This window comes from Mesitornis unicolor, unplaced genomic scaffold, assembly GCF_000695765.1.
Source record: "Mesitornis unicolor isolate BGI_N332 unplaced genomic scaffold, ASM69576v1 scaffold5665, whole genome shotgun sequence".
In the NCBI taxonomy this organism is placed as follows: domain Eukaryota; kingdom Metazoa; phylum Chordata; class Aves; order Mesitornithiformes; family Mesitornithidae; genus Mesitornis; species Mesitornis unicolor.
The window spans coordinates 29,469-48,067 of record NW_010184686.1 but is presented as its reverse complement, the minus strand read 5'-3'; the positions used below and the strand labels follow the sequence as shown (position 1 = coordinate 48,067).

General features: G+C 40.6%; 2 protein-coding genes across 2 annotated transcripts in view; both read left to right on the top strand.

Annotated features, from left to right (window-relative positions):
• The window catches only part of SDF4 (stromal cell derived factor 4), a 10,101-nt gene extending 378 nt beyond the window's left edge, over positions 1-9,723 (top strand). The window contains exons 2-6 of the mRNA XM_010184541.1: positions 4,196-4,332; positions 4,819-4,932; positions 7,035-7,193; positions 8,246-8,421; positions 9,285-9,723. Coding sequence (XP_010182843.1) covers positions 4,196-4,332; positions 4,819-4,932; positions 7,035-7,193; positions 8,246-8,421; positions 9,285-9,461 — 763 coding nt within the window. The 3' untranslated portion in view covers positions 9,462-9,723. The remainder of the gene's footprint in view (positions 1-4,195; positions 4,333-4,818; positions 4,933-7,034; positions 7,194-8,245; positions 8,422-9,284) is intronic.
• A 6,116-nt stretch (positions 9,724-15,839) lies between these two features.
• TNFRSF4 (tumor necrosis factor receptor superfamily, member 4) overlaps positions 15,840-18,599 on the top strand; it is a 2,998-nt gene continuing 238 nt past the window's right edge. Inside the window, exons 1-5 of the mRNA XM_010184539.1 lie at positions 15,840-15,954; positions 16,306-16,407; positions 16,839-16,905; positions 17,429-17,658; positions 17,942-18,067. Of these exons, the coding sequence (XP_010182841.1) occupies positions 15,840-15,954; positions 16,306-16,407; positions 16,839-16,905; positions 17,429-17,658; positions 17,942-18,067 (640 nt within the window). The remainder of the gene's footprint in view (positions 15,955-16,305; positions 16,408-16,838; positions 16,906-17,428; positions 17,659-17,941; positions 18,068-18,599) is intronic.

Sequence of the window (18,599 nt, the reverse complement as noted above, 5' to 3'; positions counted from 1 at the left end):
TCTTTCCCTGATTTTCAAAGTAAAACTTGCATTTATGACAAAATGTACCGTTTCTATGTGAAAAAACCTGTGTAGCCTCCCTCTTAAGGTATGAAAATTACTATTACTGCTTCCTAGTTTCCTGGCTCAGTGAATAATCTAAGTGTATCTTAGATCAAGGAATTAGTAAGGAAGGGCTTCCTTAGTGGTAGGATGCCCATGCAATGAATTGGGAAGGTGTGAGTTTGTTCCTGTTTTGTTCTAGCAGTATTAAACTTACAGCAAAGCACTAAAGCATGGTTTCAGTTGGAAATCTGTTTACTCTTAAATTCCATATGGGTTTTGATTTTGTTTCTGTTGTGACTTCTGCAATTGACTGCAGAAGAAAAACACACAATAGTGCAGCCAGAAGGGAAGAAGAGGAACAGACAAACAGTAGGGCAAGATTGTGGTAAACAAAGGAGCAGTTGCTTTCTGTTGCAGATGCTAAGTGCCTTAAATGTGAGTGTTTCAAATTAAATACGTGAAGGTTAAAGATAATTATACCTGACTGCATGTACCAGGAGTTTAGAAATGGACATGGCAGCTTTCTTCATTAAGTTCACAGTGTTCGTTAACAAAACGTTTAGCTCCTCAGAATTTAGAAAAAGAAAAGACAACGAAACATGAGAGTAGAAAGATTAAAGTTCTCTTTTGTACCCTTTTAAAAAAACCCTTCGTCTGGCTCTTTTAGTTGGTGCAAAAATATTAACTCTACTTTGAGACATTAAGGCATTTTTGCTTTATAAAGGAGTTCTTGTGCTAGATAAGGTTTGTGTCAGCTAAAGAACCGTCAGGTGTTTGGAGGTTAGTAAATGTAGTGGAAGTGGAAATGAGAATCAGTGCGTGCTTTTAGACACTGGGTGGCAGAATTGGCTTTATTTGCATTTTTGCAGTGGAACATTAATTTTATTAGAACAGCTTAAATTCCATTGGTGCTCTGAATGCTGATGATAGTGTAGGGATGCACGTATACGTAAAATGAGAAGGCTTAACAAAGCTTTTTCTGCAAACTTTTAATTAACAGGGGAAAATACCAATAATACTGGGTTTTTTTTTTGGATGTTCTCCTGAGTAAAGGCAGCTGAAGCCAACAGGCAAACCAGAATGCCCTTGTCATTTAGAGTACACTCCCTTATTACTACGTGTGCTGTTCAGACCACTCACCTCATTGGTGGGATACCTATGAATATTAAGAGTGTACTTAAAAGGTTTCATTTTCATTATTGCTGTGTGTTTATTGGAAACATTCAGCTGGTGGTTAGTAAATTGGCGTTCACAAATTGCAAACTCCATTCATTTCTGCCCGTTTGTTATGAAAGAGGTTGTCTTGGGAAGCTTAAAGCAATTGAATTCCAGATTAACTTCACTCAGATACTTACTTGAAATTACATTCTGCCAGATGATCAGATTAGAAATGTAGAAGAGCGTTCTGAGGAATCTGGTTGGTTTCTAGGACATACAGAGGCTGGGTGAAAAAAGACATGCTATGGACTTCTGTGTAGAGCTAGTAAGTCACAGGCTTTGAGATGCTTTGGAAATATCTTACTTGAAGACACAGAAAACTCATGATGTATTTTTAATTAATGACAGCTGTGGTTTTACAGCATGCCATTATGATACAAAGTAGTCAATTCAAAGTGTATGTTATTGTCATTAAACTGATTGTCTGTCACTAAGTTATAAAATGAGTTCTCTGTCTTACCAGTATTAGGTTGTTCAGCAAGATGTCATTATCTGATCTTGTCACTGTTAGTGGAAATGTTTTCAGTAGTCACAGAATCACAGAATGGCTCGGTTGGAAAAGCCCTCTGAGATCATCACGTCCAACCGTTCCTGTCTACCCCCTAAACCATATCCCTAAGTACCTCGTCTACCCGCTCTTTAAACACATCCAGGGATGGTGACTCCACCACCTCCCTGGGCAGCCTGTTCCAGCCTCTGACGACCCTCTCAGTAAAGAACTTCCTCCTTATCTCTAACCTGAACTTCCCTTGGCACAGCTTGGTGCCGTTTCCCCTTGTTCTATCCCCCATCACCTGGGAGAAGAGCCCAGCACCCACCTCTCTGCAAGCTCCCTTGAGGCAGTTGTAGGTGGTGATGAGGTCTCCCCTCAGCCTTCTCTTCTCCAGGCTAAACAACCCCAGTTCCCTCAGCCGCTCCTCATCAGGCTTGTTCTCCAGAGCCCTCCCCATCCTTGTGGCTCTTCTCTGAGCACGCTCCAGAATCTCAACATCCTTCTTATAGTGAGGGGCCCAGAACTGAACACGTTTAGTCATTTCATTCTGAATGAGAGTTATTTGAGGAAGCATAGACAGTCTTTTTGTTTTCATTGCCTTGGATGGTAACCTTGCAGCAGGACCATATTTTATGTCATACAGCTGTAAATACTCCTCTCAAAGCAGAAGTGCTGCTTATGGACACTGAAAGCTCACCTGGTTCGGTGGGTGCCTGTGAGCTCATGAAAATCTGAGTCATTGGAGACTTCTTGTGAGCTGTGGTAGCAGAACTTTGTGAGCTAGAAGAGGAATAAATGGGATGTTTGTTGCCTTTCTCCCTAGTTACAGTGTGATTTAGATGGAAAGTACAGCTTGGAAGTATTACATTTGATAGCTTTGATCTGAGGAAGCTAGAACGTTAAATGTTGAGGGGAAAATGCTTTATTTTCCTTTCTCATTTTTGATAGTACCTATTCCATATCAAAACCCCCATTTGCTCACCCGGTAAATGCCAGATGACATGAGTAAAACATGGCCATTTTACTGGCCTTGCCATTGAGACTAAAGTTAAAAGAAAAGTTGCTAAACTGAGCCTGCACATATATGTGTGAAAAAATGTGATACTATATTTAAAAGCAGTGGTACTGCCAAGTGTTGTAGAACATTAGGTGCTAGGGTTGTTATTTGGCTTAGGCTTTTAACATTTAGTTGACATTTAAAGGCAAATCGTTTATTAAATAACTCGAGTTTCAATGATAACACTTCAGTACTGTTAAGACAGTGATACAGACAGATTAAAAAAGCCAGAGTCAAGGAGGGGTTTTTTGTTGTTGTTTTCTTTGTTGTTGTTTTTCTAGTTGAATAAGGGTGGTTTTCGTGTGCTTTAAATAGAATCTTGCCTCCTAAATGTTAGTGAAGAAGCCTTCAAGTGGCGTGTTATTGTTTGTTGTATTTGCTCTTCAACTGTAATTGCTGTATTAACTTCTTTTTAATGAAATAAACATTAATGGGAGGGATGGTATGGCAGTGTATCTCAGTACAATAAACAGTACTGGTAGTACATTAAGGAGAACATTGGATTGTCAGATTGGATGTTTAATTGTAATTTCAGCCAGGTAGAAGTGGTTTAGTTCTGTAGCTCAGTAGCACTGAGTACAAGCATAGCCTGTGACAAAGCAAAGGGAGCCTGATAACTCGGAAACCTAATGGAGAACACATGTATGTGAAGAACTTTTTTAAGCATGTTAAGAATTAAACTATCAGCTGTAATGTGTTACCAGAGATCAAGGTATAACAGAGGAAAGTAGGTTGGTTTGTTTCTTTCCATTTACAAGTACTACAGTCCAAGTATTAAATAGTTGCACCAAGATTAGTCACGTTATATTTTCATTGTTTTTATGGTCACAGCAGTTGTGATGTGATCTAGGCAGAGACACAGGGAGGCAGCTCATCAGTAGACTTCAGAGATTTTGAAAAAGCAAGGTGAAAAGGACTTGAAATGCTAAATTGAGAGGAAGTTAATGATTTGAGAGAACGTTAGAGAAGAATTTTTCCAAGTAGTGAAAGTCTGCAGCAGCTGCCAGTCGACAATTCTGAACCAATAGGAATGAACTGAAATGCCATGACTGTACTTGTGGTTTCCTCTACTTGAAAAATTTACTCAAAAACATATTGAAATGAGTTAACTTACAGCGAAGTGGAGTATGGCTGAATGTTTTTCACTGATGAGCAACCCAGATGTTGTGGTTACTTTAATTATGAAATAAATCACTAACTTGCTACTTGTTTACTCTGTAGTTCAAAGAATGTGCAGCTCTCACAGAGCGTTATAAATATTCTCTTCTGTAGCAACCTATGTTTGTTATTGTTGAATAAAGTAATTAATTTATGATCTAAAAATATACCACCCCTCCCCCTGCAGCCCCCACATCTAAATCTTGTTTGCTATTCATCCACAGGGTGGATATAAATAATGATAAAAAGATAGGTGCGAAAGAGATGCAGCGCTGGATCATGGAAAAGACAGATGAGCATTTCCAGGAAGCTGTGGAAGAGAATAAAATGCACTTCCGAGCTGTGGACCCTGATGGGGATGGTGAGCAGAACAATTCCTCCATCTCCCAGTGACATCTGAAGTCGGTTGCTAGTAGCCAAACCTCCTGGCTGCTCTTCAGATGTGCTGTGACAAAATCCAAGTTCCTTTGGAGTGGATGTAGTGACAACGGGTTTGATCCGTACAGAAGACATCAGAGGGAAGAAGTAACGTGCTCCAGTCAGCGTTGTAGTTGTGTGGTGACCACTGTGTTATATATGTCATGGGAAACTGTAATGAGTGAAGTGGCTCTGCCAGGGATGGAGTGAGGACAGTGACATAAGCAGGTTATTTTCACAAGGCCTTTCTGATCTAAACAAATGTAAAAGTGAATCAGGTGATAGTTTTCATATTGCCTTTCGTAAAGCTTAGTGTGATGTTTGCAGTGCTGAACTAAAAGATTTTAGTACGTACATTTTAAGTAATGAGACCAAAAGTTCGTTATTCAAGCAAACTATGTCGTGTCTGAGATGTGGCTCTTTCTTACAGGCCACGTGTCCTGGGATGAGTATAAAATAAAATTTTTGGCAAGTAAGGGCTTCAATGAAAAAGAGATTGCGGAGAAGATCAAAAACAACGAAGAGTTGAAAATCGATGAAGAAAGTAAGTGCAGACCATTGGTGTGTGTTACTTTCCTAAAACCTTGAATGTCACAACTGTTCCTAAGATGAAAGTTTTAGCTGTTGTTCTGCTTCTACACAAATGTAGAATGTGTAGGTCATAAGACGGAAATACCAGATTTCTTTTCAACCCAAGTCTGCCTTCCCGACACTCTTGATGTAAATAAGACTGAAAAATCTTGGTTGCTTATTTGTTACTGCCTGTTTGAGTAGTTTTTGTGTTTAATGGTTGGCTAAAACCTGTCAGACCTGTGTTGTCTGTGGACCATTGTATTGTTAATGTGGGAACCAGGTCCCCTGTTGCCCCAAATGAAAGGGAGCTGCTCTCCATGATTCAGAAGATAGCAGTAGGCTGCCTAACAATCGTTTCACGTTTCATCCAAGTTCTCTAGAAAGAGAAAGAGATTGATTCTTTAGATCAGTGAGATTAATCATTTCTTCCTTATTACTTCAGAAACTTTCATTTGAATCTGGCTTGGTATAAAGAGAGTAATCTCCCTGCTCCTCCCCATCTAAAAGTGCTTAAATTTACTGTTAAGTAAAACACGAAGCCTTAGCCTTTCCTTGCAGGAATTAGTCATTTAAAAGTGGGTTATGTTATATTTTCCATTTATCAAAAAGCAACTAAAATGCAAATGGGCCTTTGAATTTTATGGCAGGGAAAACACCTGTGCAGTGTTTTCTATGGCGGTGTGGTTAGCTGCAGTTTACGGGAATGCTCATCAGATAAAAGTTTTGCTGAATAAGGGAAGTGTGTACATAATCATTTTTCTACCTAGGTAGAAAGCCTTGTTTGGGAAAATCAAATTAGTTATCTACCGCTTCCTGAGGATGGTAGGCAGAGCTTATTTTCATACTCCAGTGCAGTGTAAAAGTACTCTTTTTCAATCTGTATAATGAAAAACAACTGAATGTGTGGATCTCAAGGCTCATTCTGAGTCTTGTGCAGAAGCACGCTATCATTTGGCTGCCAGGTCAAAGCTAGGGACGCAGCTTGATTTAACTTACACCAATAATGACAGTTTCAAGTGATGACTGATGGTTGAGTTTCATTTAAGACTGAGTAAGAAAGGTGGGCAAAAGGAAGTTGATTTGTGACTTCTGACATTTGAGGTTGGCTGCACTGGATAACCATAAGCAAATGATTTGATTAATTTGTGTTTACTTGTCTTTGATAGAACTAAAACTTGGCATTTCCAGACTTGCCCTAACATTCCTATTAAGACTCTGAAGAATTTCTTTACTATTCACAAAAAAAACCCCATTTGCCAAAGATTTGACTCTTAATTACAACCAGTGTTTCAGAAATGTAGATGTGACTGTTGGGTTTGGTTTTTTTCCCCTCTTGTAACTTAGCAACCAAAAGCATTCAGGAGCTACTTAAAACAGTTTATTCAATTAAAAAAGACAGGTTTATTATCTGCAGACTGTAGTCTTTCAGAGTGTTTTTCAACCTCGTGAAAAGCAAATGCTTCAGATCTGTTGTTGTTAGTGTATTTTGCAGATAGCAGGGTGTGCCACAGGCTGTATTTTTTTTCCAGTGTGTCATTTAGAAAATGCCTACGCCACAAAAAGAATACCCTATACAGGTATTTTTTTTTCTGTTGGGTTATGTTCAGGACCACTGGGTGCACATAATACTCACGTGTGTTGCAGGGTGGTTTTTTCTTCAAATCAGATGCATGGGTTTAGTGGAAACTCCTGTACAAATGATGATTCTCAGTTGAGTTTAGGAAAAATTCACTGCTTATTCATACCTGCTAGAACCAGCTAATGATACTGGTAGGACAATACTGGTCACTTGATGCACTGAAGTTTTGATACTGGTGTAGCTAAATCTTTTCATCTCCTAATTTCAGTTCAGTTGTTTGGTTAAGGGATCTGCCCTGGTGTTTCAGCACAGACTAGACAAAACTCATTGCTTTTTGTTTCCCATCAGCACCCACTTTCCCTGAGAGCTGAACTGTGAAATAACTGCTTCATAGCTCATCCTTGTTTAAACAATTGAGTAACAGAGGAAGGTGTATTTCAAGAACTTTAAACGGATTGAGCGTGATAGCTTAAATCTTTTTCTTAAATTTCTAGCACAGGAAGTTTTAGATAACCTGAAGGATCGGTGGTACCAAGCTGACAACCCCCCTCCTGATCTGTTGTTGAACGAAGAAGAATTCTTGTCCTTTCTTCATCCAGAGCATAGTAGGGGAATGCTGAAGTTCATGGTGAAAGAAATCATCCGAGATTTGGGTATGCCGTTTTAAAATGCGTTTCTTGGGAGTCGTTTATTTGCAAACCATTTTGTTGGGTAGGTGTTGTTAGGCCATTGCGCTGTCATAGGTCACCTTGAAGTCATGGCACATGTTTGCTCTGTTCTACCCATCTTCTAATGTGATGAGTATGAAAAACAAACTGTTAGCACAAATACTGGCATCTCTGGAGCTGTCTGTGTATCTCTGGAGACTAAATTTAGTCTCTGGCTGTTAAAGAACAGCACAACGTTATGTGTTACGAAGATGCAGTACTCATACAAAGAAGATCAGCTGATGCTACTTCACACTGCATTGTAGGGTCACTGTAGCAATAGCAGAAAAGGTTTGATGAACAGTAAAATATAAAATACGTTGATGTGAATGTTCTGTGAGGAGGGCATTCATTGCTTTGTACTTCCCCAGTACAGCAACTGTGCAAGAATAGTGACGTGCAGGCACGAAAGTGGAAATAAATGGTTGAGGTTTCTAAGAAAATACTTTTTTCAAAATTCACGAGTATTGACATACTTATTTAAATCTATTGAGTCGATAGTGATGCATATTTAAAACTGCTAGAACACCTGGATTAAAAAAAAAAAGAGAGCACTATGACTTTGCTGCTTGCTAGCTTAGTAAATATGACGAGTTTCCAGTGATACTTGAGTGTGTGACACGTACACAGACTAAACCACTGCAGTACAGTCTTTGAGGGTTAATTTACCTGAATTGTTAAAAAAAAATAAACAACCATTAAAAAAAAAGCCCAGCTTGCAACATGATGTGTCCTTCAGGACCAGTAAAATTCATTTTATTTAATATATTCTTGAGTGTATGTCTTTTAGCCGCCTAAAACATTGCATCTACCAGAATACAGAGACTTTTGGGCTACCCAAAGATATAAATGGTAAATATTCTCTTCTGCTAGAGCAGGATTATGTGCTGCTGAAACCAGACAAGACTGTATTGATGGCATCTCTGACATGAAGGAATTTCTCATGTCAAATGGGCGTTAAGCAAATACTTTTCAGTTACTCTGTACTTCTCTTATAGATCAAGACGGAGATAAGAAACTCACCCTTTCGGAGTTCATTTCATTACCTGTTGGTACTGTAGAGAACCAGCAAGCTCAAGATATTGATGATGACTGGGTAAAAGACAGAAGGAAGGAATTTGAGGAGGTCATTGACGCTAACCATGATGGTATTGTCACAATGGAAGAGCTGGAGGTAAGTCTACCTCAAATAGTCCTAGTGTTTTTAAAACCAGTAGTTGGGGTTTAAATACAGGATTGAAACTGCTTTAGAGAGTATGAAGTCCAAAAACTCTTTAAATTAATAATACGGGGTGTGTGTGTCTACAAAAGTGTGGTTAATATTGTTCTGCAGCGCTTTCAGGTAGTGGTGTATGCCTTTTGTTAAAGAGGAGAGGGAGTTTTACTAGCATAACTTATTCACAGGTATGCTTTTAGGATTTTTTGGTCACAGGCTTGTATGGATTTGGAGTGCATGAAAGTAAGTCACAGGCTTCATTAGGTGCAGTGGTTAATGGGACAGTGAGTCATACTTTCAGTTGCAAAAGGAGTAACTGACAACCTGTGTATTAATTTAAAAAAAAAAATAATCCAAAAATAAAACAGATTTACAAACCCCGGGGCCTCAGTAGCTTGGAAAATAGCAGAGATCTCTTGTCTTTAAGTGTTGGGGTTTTTTTAAAAAATGAAATCAATTACGATTTTCAAATGTGGGTTTTAGTTTATGGCCTTTTTGGGCTTTGGTTTGCAGAGGTTGACAGTGAGTTGAGCTTGCAAGCAAAATGTCAGAACTATTTTTATTGTAGCCACTGGCATAAGCTGAAAAAACCTGAATTTCTGTTAGAACAGCTGAGGAAGCAGTGAGTGGAAAAATAACTAGGAGACAGTTGTAAGCCTGCTAAAAAGATGTGCTGACGCCTTTTTCCATTGCTTATGTTCGCTTTGGGATGGCTTGTGTTGGTCTCATAATTGCTGAAGCTTACATAGAGCTAAGGTTCATAATTCTGATAGTTGCAACGTGTGCTTAGTGACTGAAAATTACTTTCCTGCTCGTTTTAGGAATATATGGATCCTATGAATGAATACAATGCCCTAAATGAAGCGAAGCAGATGATAGCGGTAGCAGATGAAAATCAAAACCATCACTTAGAGCTGGAGGAGATCTTGAAATACAGCGAATACTTCACAGGCAGCAAGCTTATGGACTATGCACGTAACGTCCATGAAGAGTTCTGATCCCGCTCGCTTTTCCGGAGCTCCGAAGCACTTTCTTGCTTTCAAAAGAAAAAAACAACAAACATCCAACCCCCAAACTGACAGAAAGTTACTTTGCTGCTATCTGTGTTATATTCTACAGTGTGTTGTCCTAGACTTAAGAAAAAAACTTCCGTCCATGAGTAAGATCTACAACTCTTCGGTATGAGGGGAAAAAGGGCCTGTAGATAATGGGGCAAGTTCTGGACTCCATCAGCTCGCCCTGGCTTGTACGGTTAATCCAGCTGAAGTTTCAGCTGCTTTTGGCTAACGGCTTTTGGTGGAGGCTTCTGAAATATTTAACTCTTCTCGTTGCCCTCACAGCTGCTGATCCATGGGAATCACAAATAACACTGAAAGATGTTGGCTTTTGTAAACGGGATCGTGGTTCAAATGCTTGTGTTCTGACCTCATGAGGGTATCCATACATAGACTGATTGGCTAATGCTCTGCCTCTGCTTTTGAAAGAAAACTGGTTAGAGAGGGACAGGCTTTGTGTTTGCATCCGCGCTGGGAATGGGAGAGGCTTGAGATTGCTTATGTGTTAAAAACCCAACTTTTATTCTAAAATGAAACAACGGAGGTGGTTTCTTTGTGGACTTAAAAGATGCGGGACAGAGCAATGGGATTTTCCTAGGTGCACGGTTACTACTTGACTAAAATTCATTGTTAAAACTCCTGTAATTACTTGCCTCCGTGCAGATTAATGATTCTGATGAACTCGTGAACGATGAAGCTGGGGGAAACACAGGCTTTGCTTTTGAACCGCTTTTGCCGAAGCAACGTGCAGTCAGCGCTTGGAAAGTGCTTTAACCAGTCTGGTTTGGGCTAATCTCTGAAAGCATCTTGCAACACAAGGGTCATATCCACTACTGTCTAAAATAGAAAAGTTATTTTTACTCCGGTTCCATCTTTACTGTAAAAAGCCGCCTTTCTGAAGGCTTGCCTGAAAAATCCAAGTGAGATGTTATATTTGATTAAATTTATTCTCTTAATATAATGTAAATAGAAGTATTGCTGTCTGTTTCTGTTTCGGTATTCCTTTTTTTTGTGTGTTAAATGGCTTGTATCAGAGTCTTTTTATATACATATCTCTTTTTTCATTAAATATTTTTCTCCACGCTTTGGAAACGTTGCTGGTTTTAGGTTTGTCAGCGAGTGGGGAAAATTGGGAATTCTTCAGAGGGGCAGACAAATTTTAAAATACGGTTTTGAAAGAACTGTAAGAGAGGGATAAATTCAGTTGATAATATCTTGTTAAAATGATTTTTGGAGTGTCTACCACATTAGTCAGCCCCCACTCCCACCAGCGCTCCGCACGTACGTGGGTGCAGGGTGGTGAGATTTTAATGAGGCTAGAACCTAGAGATGTTTAAAAACAAAATCCCATGTCTGAAAATGTGCTTGAGCAGCTGAAATACAGTGATGAAACTTTGTGTCAATAGAGGCAAACATTATGCATATGCAGCCTTGGTTTAATCTGATCATGTGAGCGTGGAGTTCCTTGAAATATCCAAGGTAACACAATATTTAGCTGGCAACTGGAAAACTGTTAGGGCAGGTACTGTTGTTGCAGTATTTGCCACGCACCTGATGAATCTGCAACTTGAACAACTGCAAAAAATTAATATTTAATGTATGCGTGGAGTTCTGCACCTGAATGTGTTTTGTTTTTCTCTGCCAGAGATCAGGATCGCAGGTTAACTAAGCTGTAAGGATAAACTGGACTGCATGGTGAGATTTGGAGGTACATGAGATTATTCCTGTCTTGGAATTGTAGAAGTTCAGACTATTCCAGTTCGTCCATAGACTTGCTTAGTTTTAAAAAGGCTTTAAGTGTTTTATATGCACTCAGTCTTTCTCGGATTCTTGAAGGTCCTTTCCGTTAGGTGAACCCTTACTTGCCTGTAATCCTGAAGGAATCTAGTGACCTTTTCTTTAAAGCCTTTCATGAAGCATTAGTTATGAGTTCCTTGTTAATTTTGGGGGGTTTTTTTCATGTACACAGGCCATCTGCCCGCTGTTAACAGGACTTGGTATCTGAGTGCTGCTATCTCATGGACATGTTTCATCTTTCCAAGTTTCTTGTATAGGGAAATATATCTAGGATAAGCATCTATAATGAAAAATTATAATATATATATGAAATAAAAGCGGAACCGGTTCTTATTTCTGACCCATAGCCTGACTCAACTCACCACTCTGAAGCTCTCCTCTCCTCCTGCAACCAGGCTGCGTTTTTGGGAGCAGCCTGTGGCACGTGTGATCCCCATGGTAATGCCAAGCAGCGCTCAGGAGAGGTTATTTTGCACTAGTGCAAATCCAGCCAAGGAGTGTCCTGCATGTGAAATGCTGTGGGATGATCGCTCTGTTCTCTCCCTCTTTTATTTACTTGCATAATACGGCCAGGTAAAGGAATATGATAAAAGTAATCACGCAGAGGAGTATTGAGCCTGGGAACACTTAAGGATGCCATATGTAAAAGCTGAATTCTCAAGATGGTATGTGGCTAACTGCTTTTATTAAATGAGCATTTAAGTGGTATTAAAGTATCCTTAAGAATATCAATGCTTCATCATCGCTGCTCTAGTATTTTGGGAGTTTTCAGTTCACAAGTATATAGCAGGATATCAACATTGCCTTGTTTGTGAATGTCATAGGAAGTTGCATTTTCAGGTTTTTTACTGAATAATTGAGTTACAGAATAGGTGAAGTCTGCTGCTGTTTGTGAAAGAGAACTGAGGGAAAAAAGAAGCTGGTTAAATGCTGCTTGAGGGAATGACTGAGTCATGAGGTGCTGAGCGTGATACTGCAGTGGGAAGAGATCTGGTATTTCCTGTGTGCAGGAGTGTGAAGGTGGTTGAAGTTCGGCTGCTATGGATTACTTGGTCTGTCAGCTGTGCTGCCTTTTGGAAAGCATGGCTTTAAGGTATAACTTCTTTTCCATAGCAGTTGTTTTCCAAAATGCTTGGCAAATACATGTAGAAAAATAGTTCCTGTTTTGCCTCACTTTTATTTCCCCTTCCACTCATAAACAGTCTCACAGATTTCAGAAAGAAATAGAAAGCAGCAGTTCTGGATAAAACAGTCAACACTATTGCTGTTCAGTCCTCCCAGAAACCGCAGGCTAATTGGAATTCAAATGTACATCTCTTCCAATCCGATATCCTTTGCATTCAGATGTAAATTGGTTGTAGATCTGCTTTTTCTGGTAAGTCTGGCTGTGGTTTTTTTAACTAGTAGAAATAAACCATCTTTGATTACTGTAGCATGTTGTCTTTAGTTGGGCCTTCGCGTAAGAGTTACTCAAGTCTCTTAAAACTGAAAGAACTAAAGTTTAGATCCCAGATGAGTAAGACCAAATTACTGAAATTCTAATAGTGAGCCTGGAGAGTTAAACCCACTAATTCCTAGTGTGATCACTGTTTTTTCTCCACATGCTTGTGGTAGACGAGGGCAGGACTGCGATGCCAGTGAACCGTTCAGCGTCTTCCATTGCTGGCCTGCTGCTGAGAAGCCTTTTTGGCGTTTGGTTTCCAGTGTTAACATGCTTTTGTGGGACGAAATAGGCATCAAAAGCAGCTGGTCCGTGAGTATCGCATCCTTTGCTTTCATAGAGCGCGCCTCTGCTGGAAACTTTTTATTTCCATGACAGCAAATGGTGGAGGGAACACCAACCATCTATTTTTGGAGTCGGGAGCTTACTTTTCTCCAGTGGTGATGCAGGGAGTCCGATGTCAAGAGGTGAAATGGAGACTGCAAACCCTTCTCATCTGCAGTTTTTGCTAGCTCCTGAGGGCAATATCGAGATGGCTGATGATTTGTGATCCCCAAGAAGAGAAATCTATTAAGTGTTGGTTTTTATGCAGCAGTGAAAGTCACGGGTCTACTGTTACTGTGCGACCAAGGGGAGAGAATCTGGATTTCACCTTTTAAGGAGCAAGCCTATGTGGGCTATGTTTCATTTTACCTATGGCTCTCATCCGTAAAGGTTTTCAGGTGTTACCTCTGTATTGCTTTAATGCTTCTTTTCATAGCAACAAGGATGATCTCTTCCCTCTCCCGATGTTCAAGTCCTGTGCTTTAATACTGTATAGAGAGGTACGTACCTGGCTGGAGGCACTTTGGTTTAAGGCTATAAATAGAAACCTTTTCATAACGCTATTCAGCACTCTGCCTTTCTGTCTATGAATGTTTTAATTGTGAACTGCAAGAAAAAAATAGGCGTGCGGGGTGTGGGAGGAAGGTTGGGGGGGGTGGAGCACATGCTGGGAATTTCCCACCAACTGGCATATGAGTTTGCGCTGGCCACCAGCAGTTTAGTATCACTTCTCCAAGAGTCTGCCGCCGTCGCAGTTTTTCTGGGACAGAAGAGCTGCATTATGGTAGCTGTAAGTTTCTGCTCCCATTTCTCTGTTCTCTTCTTGCTGCTGGCAGTCGCTGTGAGCCATTGCTTGGGATTGCAATGCAGAGAACATCAGTATCCCTTCGGTGATAAATGCTGCAACGACTGTGCCCCTGGTAAGTAGTTGGTTATACTTGGATGTCGGTTATACTTGATTAATATCTGTCAGTTAATAACCCGCAGGTGGTAGAAAACAGCTTGATGGAAATAACATGCAAATGTATGAATCGTAACATGGAGAAGAAGCACTTGGTGAGGAGACTTCCATATCAGTTTAGACGAAGATTATTTCTGTAACATGCTACATTTAGAAATCCTCCTCTTTGAAAGAGCTTCGTGTTCTTTAACTTCTTCTGTGTGGTTCATTTTCCTTCGTGTGTCAGTCTGGTGTATTTTCATTGTGGGAGAATTAGCTGAGAAAGGACGGTAGCGCTTGTGGTTCTGTCCTTTACCTGTCACATAAAAAAACCTCAGAAATCTTGCATAATAATGGAAAAATTCAGGTGATTTATCTTGTTGCTAAAGGTGTGTTTTAAGCTTTCTTTTGTGACGAGGTTTTTGCTACTGAAGACTTGGCTTTTTTTAAAAAAAGGAAAAGGTGCTCCTGATTCACAGACAGAGATTAGCAAAGCGTAAGGAGAGGAAATGTATTTATTTCCACCTTTCTCACTGCAGAAACAGAATGAGGCTGAATTTGGGGTTTTTCATGTGTATGTGTGGTTTTTTTTCCCCCCTGCAATCTGAGCGTCTCTGAAGGCAGTGCTGTACTGAGAAGCACCAATGCAAAATATCAAGCCTCATATACTTAATAGTTGAGATTTCGTTATAGAAATGACTTGGTGATGAGGAGTAACAACAATGAACAGGTAACAGGGCTGCTCAAGGGACAATCCCCTAAACATAATGGCTTATCTTTAGTACAGTCAGTATTTATGGTACTGGAAGGAGGGTACACGTATGTGCCTAGAGGTAGCATAGATCACGTCTGTGAATGCAGTTAGAACTTAATCTTTTTTGTGCATCTTTCAGAATAATTAATTTCTCTTCGTAATTAAGTCTACTACACAAAACGGGTATGGTATGAACTGATACAGTAGCATTGTCTGCCAAGATACTAAATTGGAATAAACTCAACCTTTTAATCTAAGACTTGAGGCTCAAAACTATTTAAATCTCAGTGTTTCTGAACTCGGTTTAAAGCAAGGCATACTGACTGGTATGCAGATACAGATAATTCCTTATCTCTAAAGTTCTTTGCTCCTCCTTGCACTTAAAGAACTTCCGTTGGGTTTTTTGCGTTGTTAGCAGATCTGCTGCTGTCGGGGATTCTGCTGTTTCTTCATAGTCTCTTCCTGGCTGTGTAGATAGTAAAAACATAGACGTGTCTATAGCTCCTGCAGCCTGTGCTGCATGGGGAGAAGCTTCTGAGACCAAAGGGACACGTTGGACTCCTGTTCCAAAATCCACTGCTAGTTTTTGTACCTGTTTGGGATTACTTTGGGATGAACTGCATGATTTACCTCAGAAGGGAAGGCAGGATCTGTTACAAAGCCATTGTATTACAGCAGAGATCAGACTATCACCTATTACTATGCAAAAAGCCTGCTTTTTTTTTCCTAACTGACACTGGCTGTGAACTGAGATGGCTAAGCCATATGTAAAGATGGTCTGGAGAAGTGGTATTTGGAATTCACTGGGAAAATAATTTGAAGCATTGTCTCAACTGTCAGCAAGTCGTCAGTCCCCTGCTGGCCCAATTAGCTGATTAATTTACAGTGATGCTGCGGGCCTAAACTTTTAGGGATTCTGGCATGTCTTAAACCTGCTGAGTGTTTTCAGCCAGAGTTGTAAATGGAGCTGTCGCTTTCTGGGCTCTCTTTCATTCTAGTGCGTGAAATAAAGAGGGTTTCTTTCTGATAACCATCAGTTCCTCCTTCTGCGTCTTAGGTGAAAGAATGAGAAACCGCTGCACTGCAACATCAGACACGGTCTGTGCCCCCTGTCAAGATGAATACTTCAGTAGTGAACACAACCACAACTTCTGCAAGAGTTGTACAATCTGCAACACTTGTAAGTCAGCTGGATAGTGGTAGTTTCTTGATACACATCTGGGAGCCAATCGGTCTTCGTAGGCTTTCTTATCCTTCGCGTGCTCCTCACAGGATGGTGTTACAAGGCCTGTCACTTGAGATGGCCAAGTCCAAAGACTGGTTATCATTTCAGTAGCTGATGCCTCCTGGCTGGTGCTGATGGTAGAGCCTTCAAAGGGAAGCGGGCTTGTACTGCCCTGTACTGTACTGGTGTCTTCAGAGCTGTTCATAAACTTTCCTCTGCGGTTGTTTCTACACAGATAGGCACCGAGTAATTATTTTTTTCCCTTCTTTTTTGTCTCTGATTTGCCTTTTGTTCTCTTGTTGCTAGGGACGGGGAGCGTGGAAGTGAAGAAGTGTGAGAAGACCTCAGACAGGATTTGCATGTGTGTTGCAGGTTACATGCCAGTTGTCAGCCATACACTGGGAAGTGGTAAGTCACTGATGGGTCAGGCTCCCCAGGCTCTTAACTGCTATCTGCTCTGAAGTGGAGGCATTTCTAGTGTAAGAACTGGTGTGTAGAGTTATCAGTGTGACAAATGACAAGTGTTGCAGCAGGGTAGTTGTGCAAACTGTTGCTCTGATTCTTGAGCTGTCAGAAATCTTAATGATCTCCTTGTTAATATCCATAATTAGCCAGTAGAGAAAATGGGAAACCTTGCCAGTTACAGACTAAAATGAACCACTGAGCGTCTTGTGTTACTTCTGACCCAATGACTGTGTTTTTTAGAGGCCTTGTGGGTTTTGTTGGGTCTGTTCTGTAAGCTAGACTACTAGTGTTAGCTATTGGTGTAATTGCTGTGTAGCTGTTGTACAGTTATGGTGTTCACTGAACTCAAATTCTGCCTCTTTCCTTCTTTCCAGTATGCTCACCATGTCCTGAAGGGTCTTATTCTGTAGGGGGAAATGAAAACTGTCAACCTTGGACCAAGTACGTATCACCGATCCAAACACATTCACACCAACATTTTGGGTTTATTTCTGCAGCAGTTGATGCCCAAATCATGGTGTGTAGAGAAATGTGCAGTAGGTGCAATGAAACCACGCTCCTCCTGACTTTCAGGATCCTCGAGAAATCTCTGTACTGATTTGAAGTATCTGCCTGCCTTCTGCCCTTTCTCTTGTCACCTGTGGTAACAACAGTGTTCTCAGCCTTCTTTAAAGGTCTGCATGTTTTGTTTCTGTAGCAAAAGGTTCCCTTGCCAAATGCAGCTGTGCTTCAAGGCTATTACATGTACAGATGCTAAGAAAAACAGAATGTCAGGCTTTTTTCCAGTAGTAACTTTGATAAGTTGCTTCTTGTTCGCATATCTGTAGAATCTAGGAAAGGTGAAGCCTGAGTTGGTATTAATAAAACCAGGTTTTTCACGTTTGCTCACTTGTTCCATGGAGATCACTTACGAAGTCATTCCTGCAGCTGTTTGAAAAACTACGCTGGTTTATTTTACCTCCAGCTGCAGCAGCCTTGGGAAAAACACCCTTCGACCAGGGACCAAAACAGACGATGCTGTTTGCAGCAGCCATGTCACACAGCCAGCTACCTCGCAGAGTGCAACACCTGCTTTGAATCTTTCCACCACTGACCGCAAGAATAACGCGTCGACTGCGATGCTCTCACCATCCAGGCCCACTGTGATTCCTTTCCTTTGCTCGGATACAAACAGCTCCACAGAGACTAACTGGGGTAAGGAGAGGGAGTGACCAAATCTGATCTCTGTTTACTAGAGCTGGTCAGGAGTTTTCCCCCAAAACTGATTTCATTGGAGGTAAAATCACCCTCTTTAAGAAGCCGTATCTGTATTTTGCACAATCTTCCAGTAAGACGTGCACAGGATTCCAGATTTTTTGCTAGTCTGAAAGCTGGGACTTTTAGGCTGTGAGGTTCAGGGGTACTTCTGGAACTGTGGAAAATCCAGCTAGAACCATGAATCTTTTTTTAGGGTATTGCTCTTCTGTTTTTCTTTCAGGGTCTTTATCACTTATCCTGATTTGTCTGGTGTTGCTCATGGTGAGTGGAATGTCCATCCTCCTGCTGATTGTCCAAGCTGTCAAAAAAGAGACCAAGAAGAGGCCTTTTAGAAACAATCCTCAGGGTGAGTTTCTTTTTATGGCAAAAAAAATGTATAGAAAAGAGAATAATCAAGGCCCTCTATTTGAACTTTGATAATTGTTTCATTCATATTGAAGTCCACCTGGCTAAGTGTCACGGTGTCACCTGCAGTTAATACCAGTGGTTGATCCTCTGTTTAGTCTTGATGCACTGGAGGTCACACTGTCTCAAGTTTGCATTCTTACAGAGCGCAGATTCCCCTGCTTGTTGCCATGCAGGAGGATTCTCTCTCTCATTTTAACTCCTCCTAGTTTTTTTGCCCTTAAGCCCTGCAAAAATGAGGTAATGATTTTGTGCAGGGAATTCTGTTCAGTACAGAGAGCATCCAGAATCAACAGTCTCAGAGAGTATACTGTCAACTCTTTTACCCACATAGAAGTGAGCTGTCTTGAAGCGTCTCCTGCAAACACAGAAAAGGTTTGACAGAGGAGAGCTGAGCTCTGTATTCAGAATTAAGTGGCAGCTTGCCTGCCATGTTCCATTCATAGAGCACTGGTGAAGTGTATTTGTGCTGT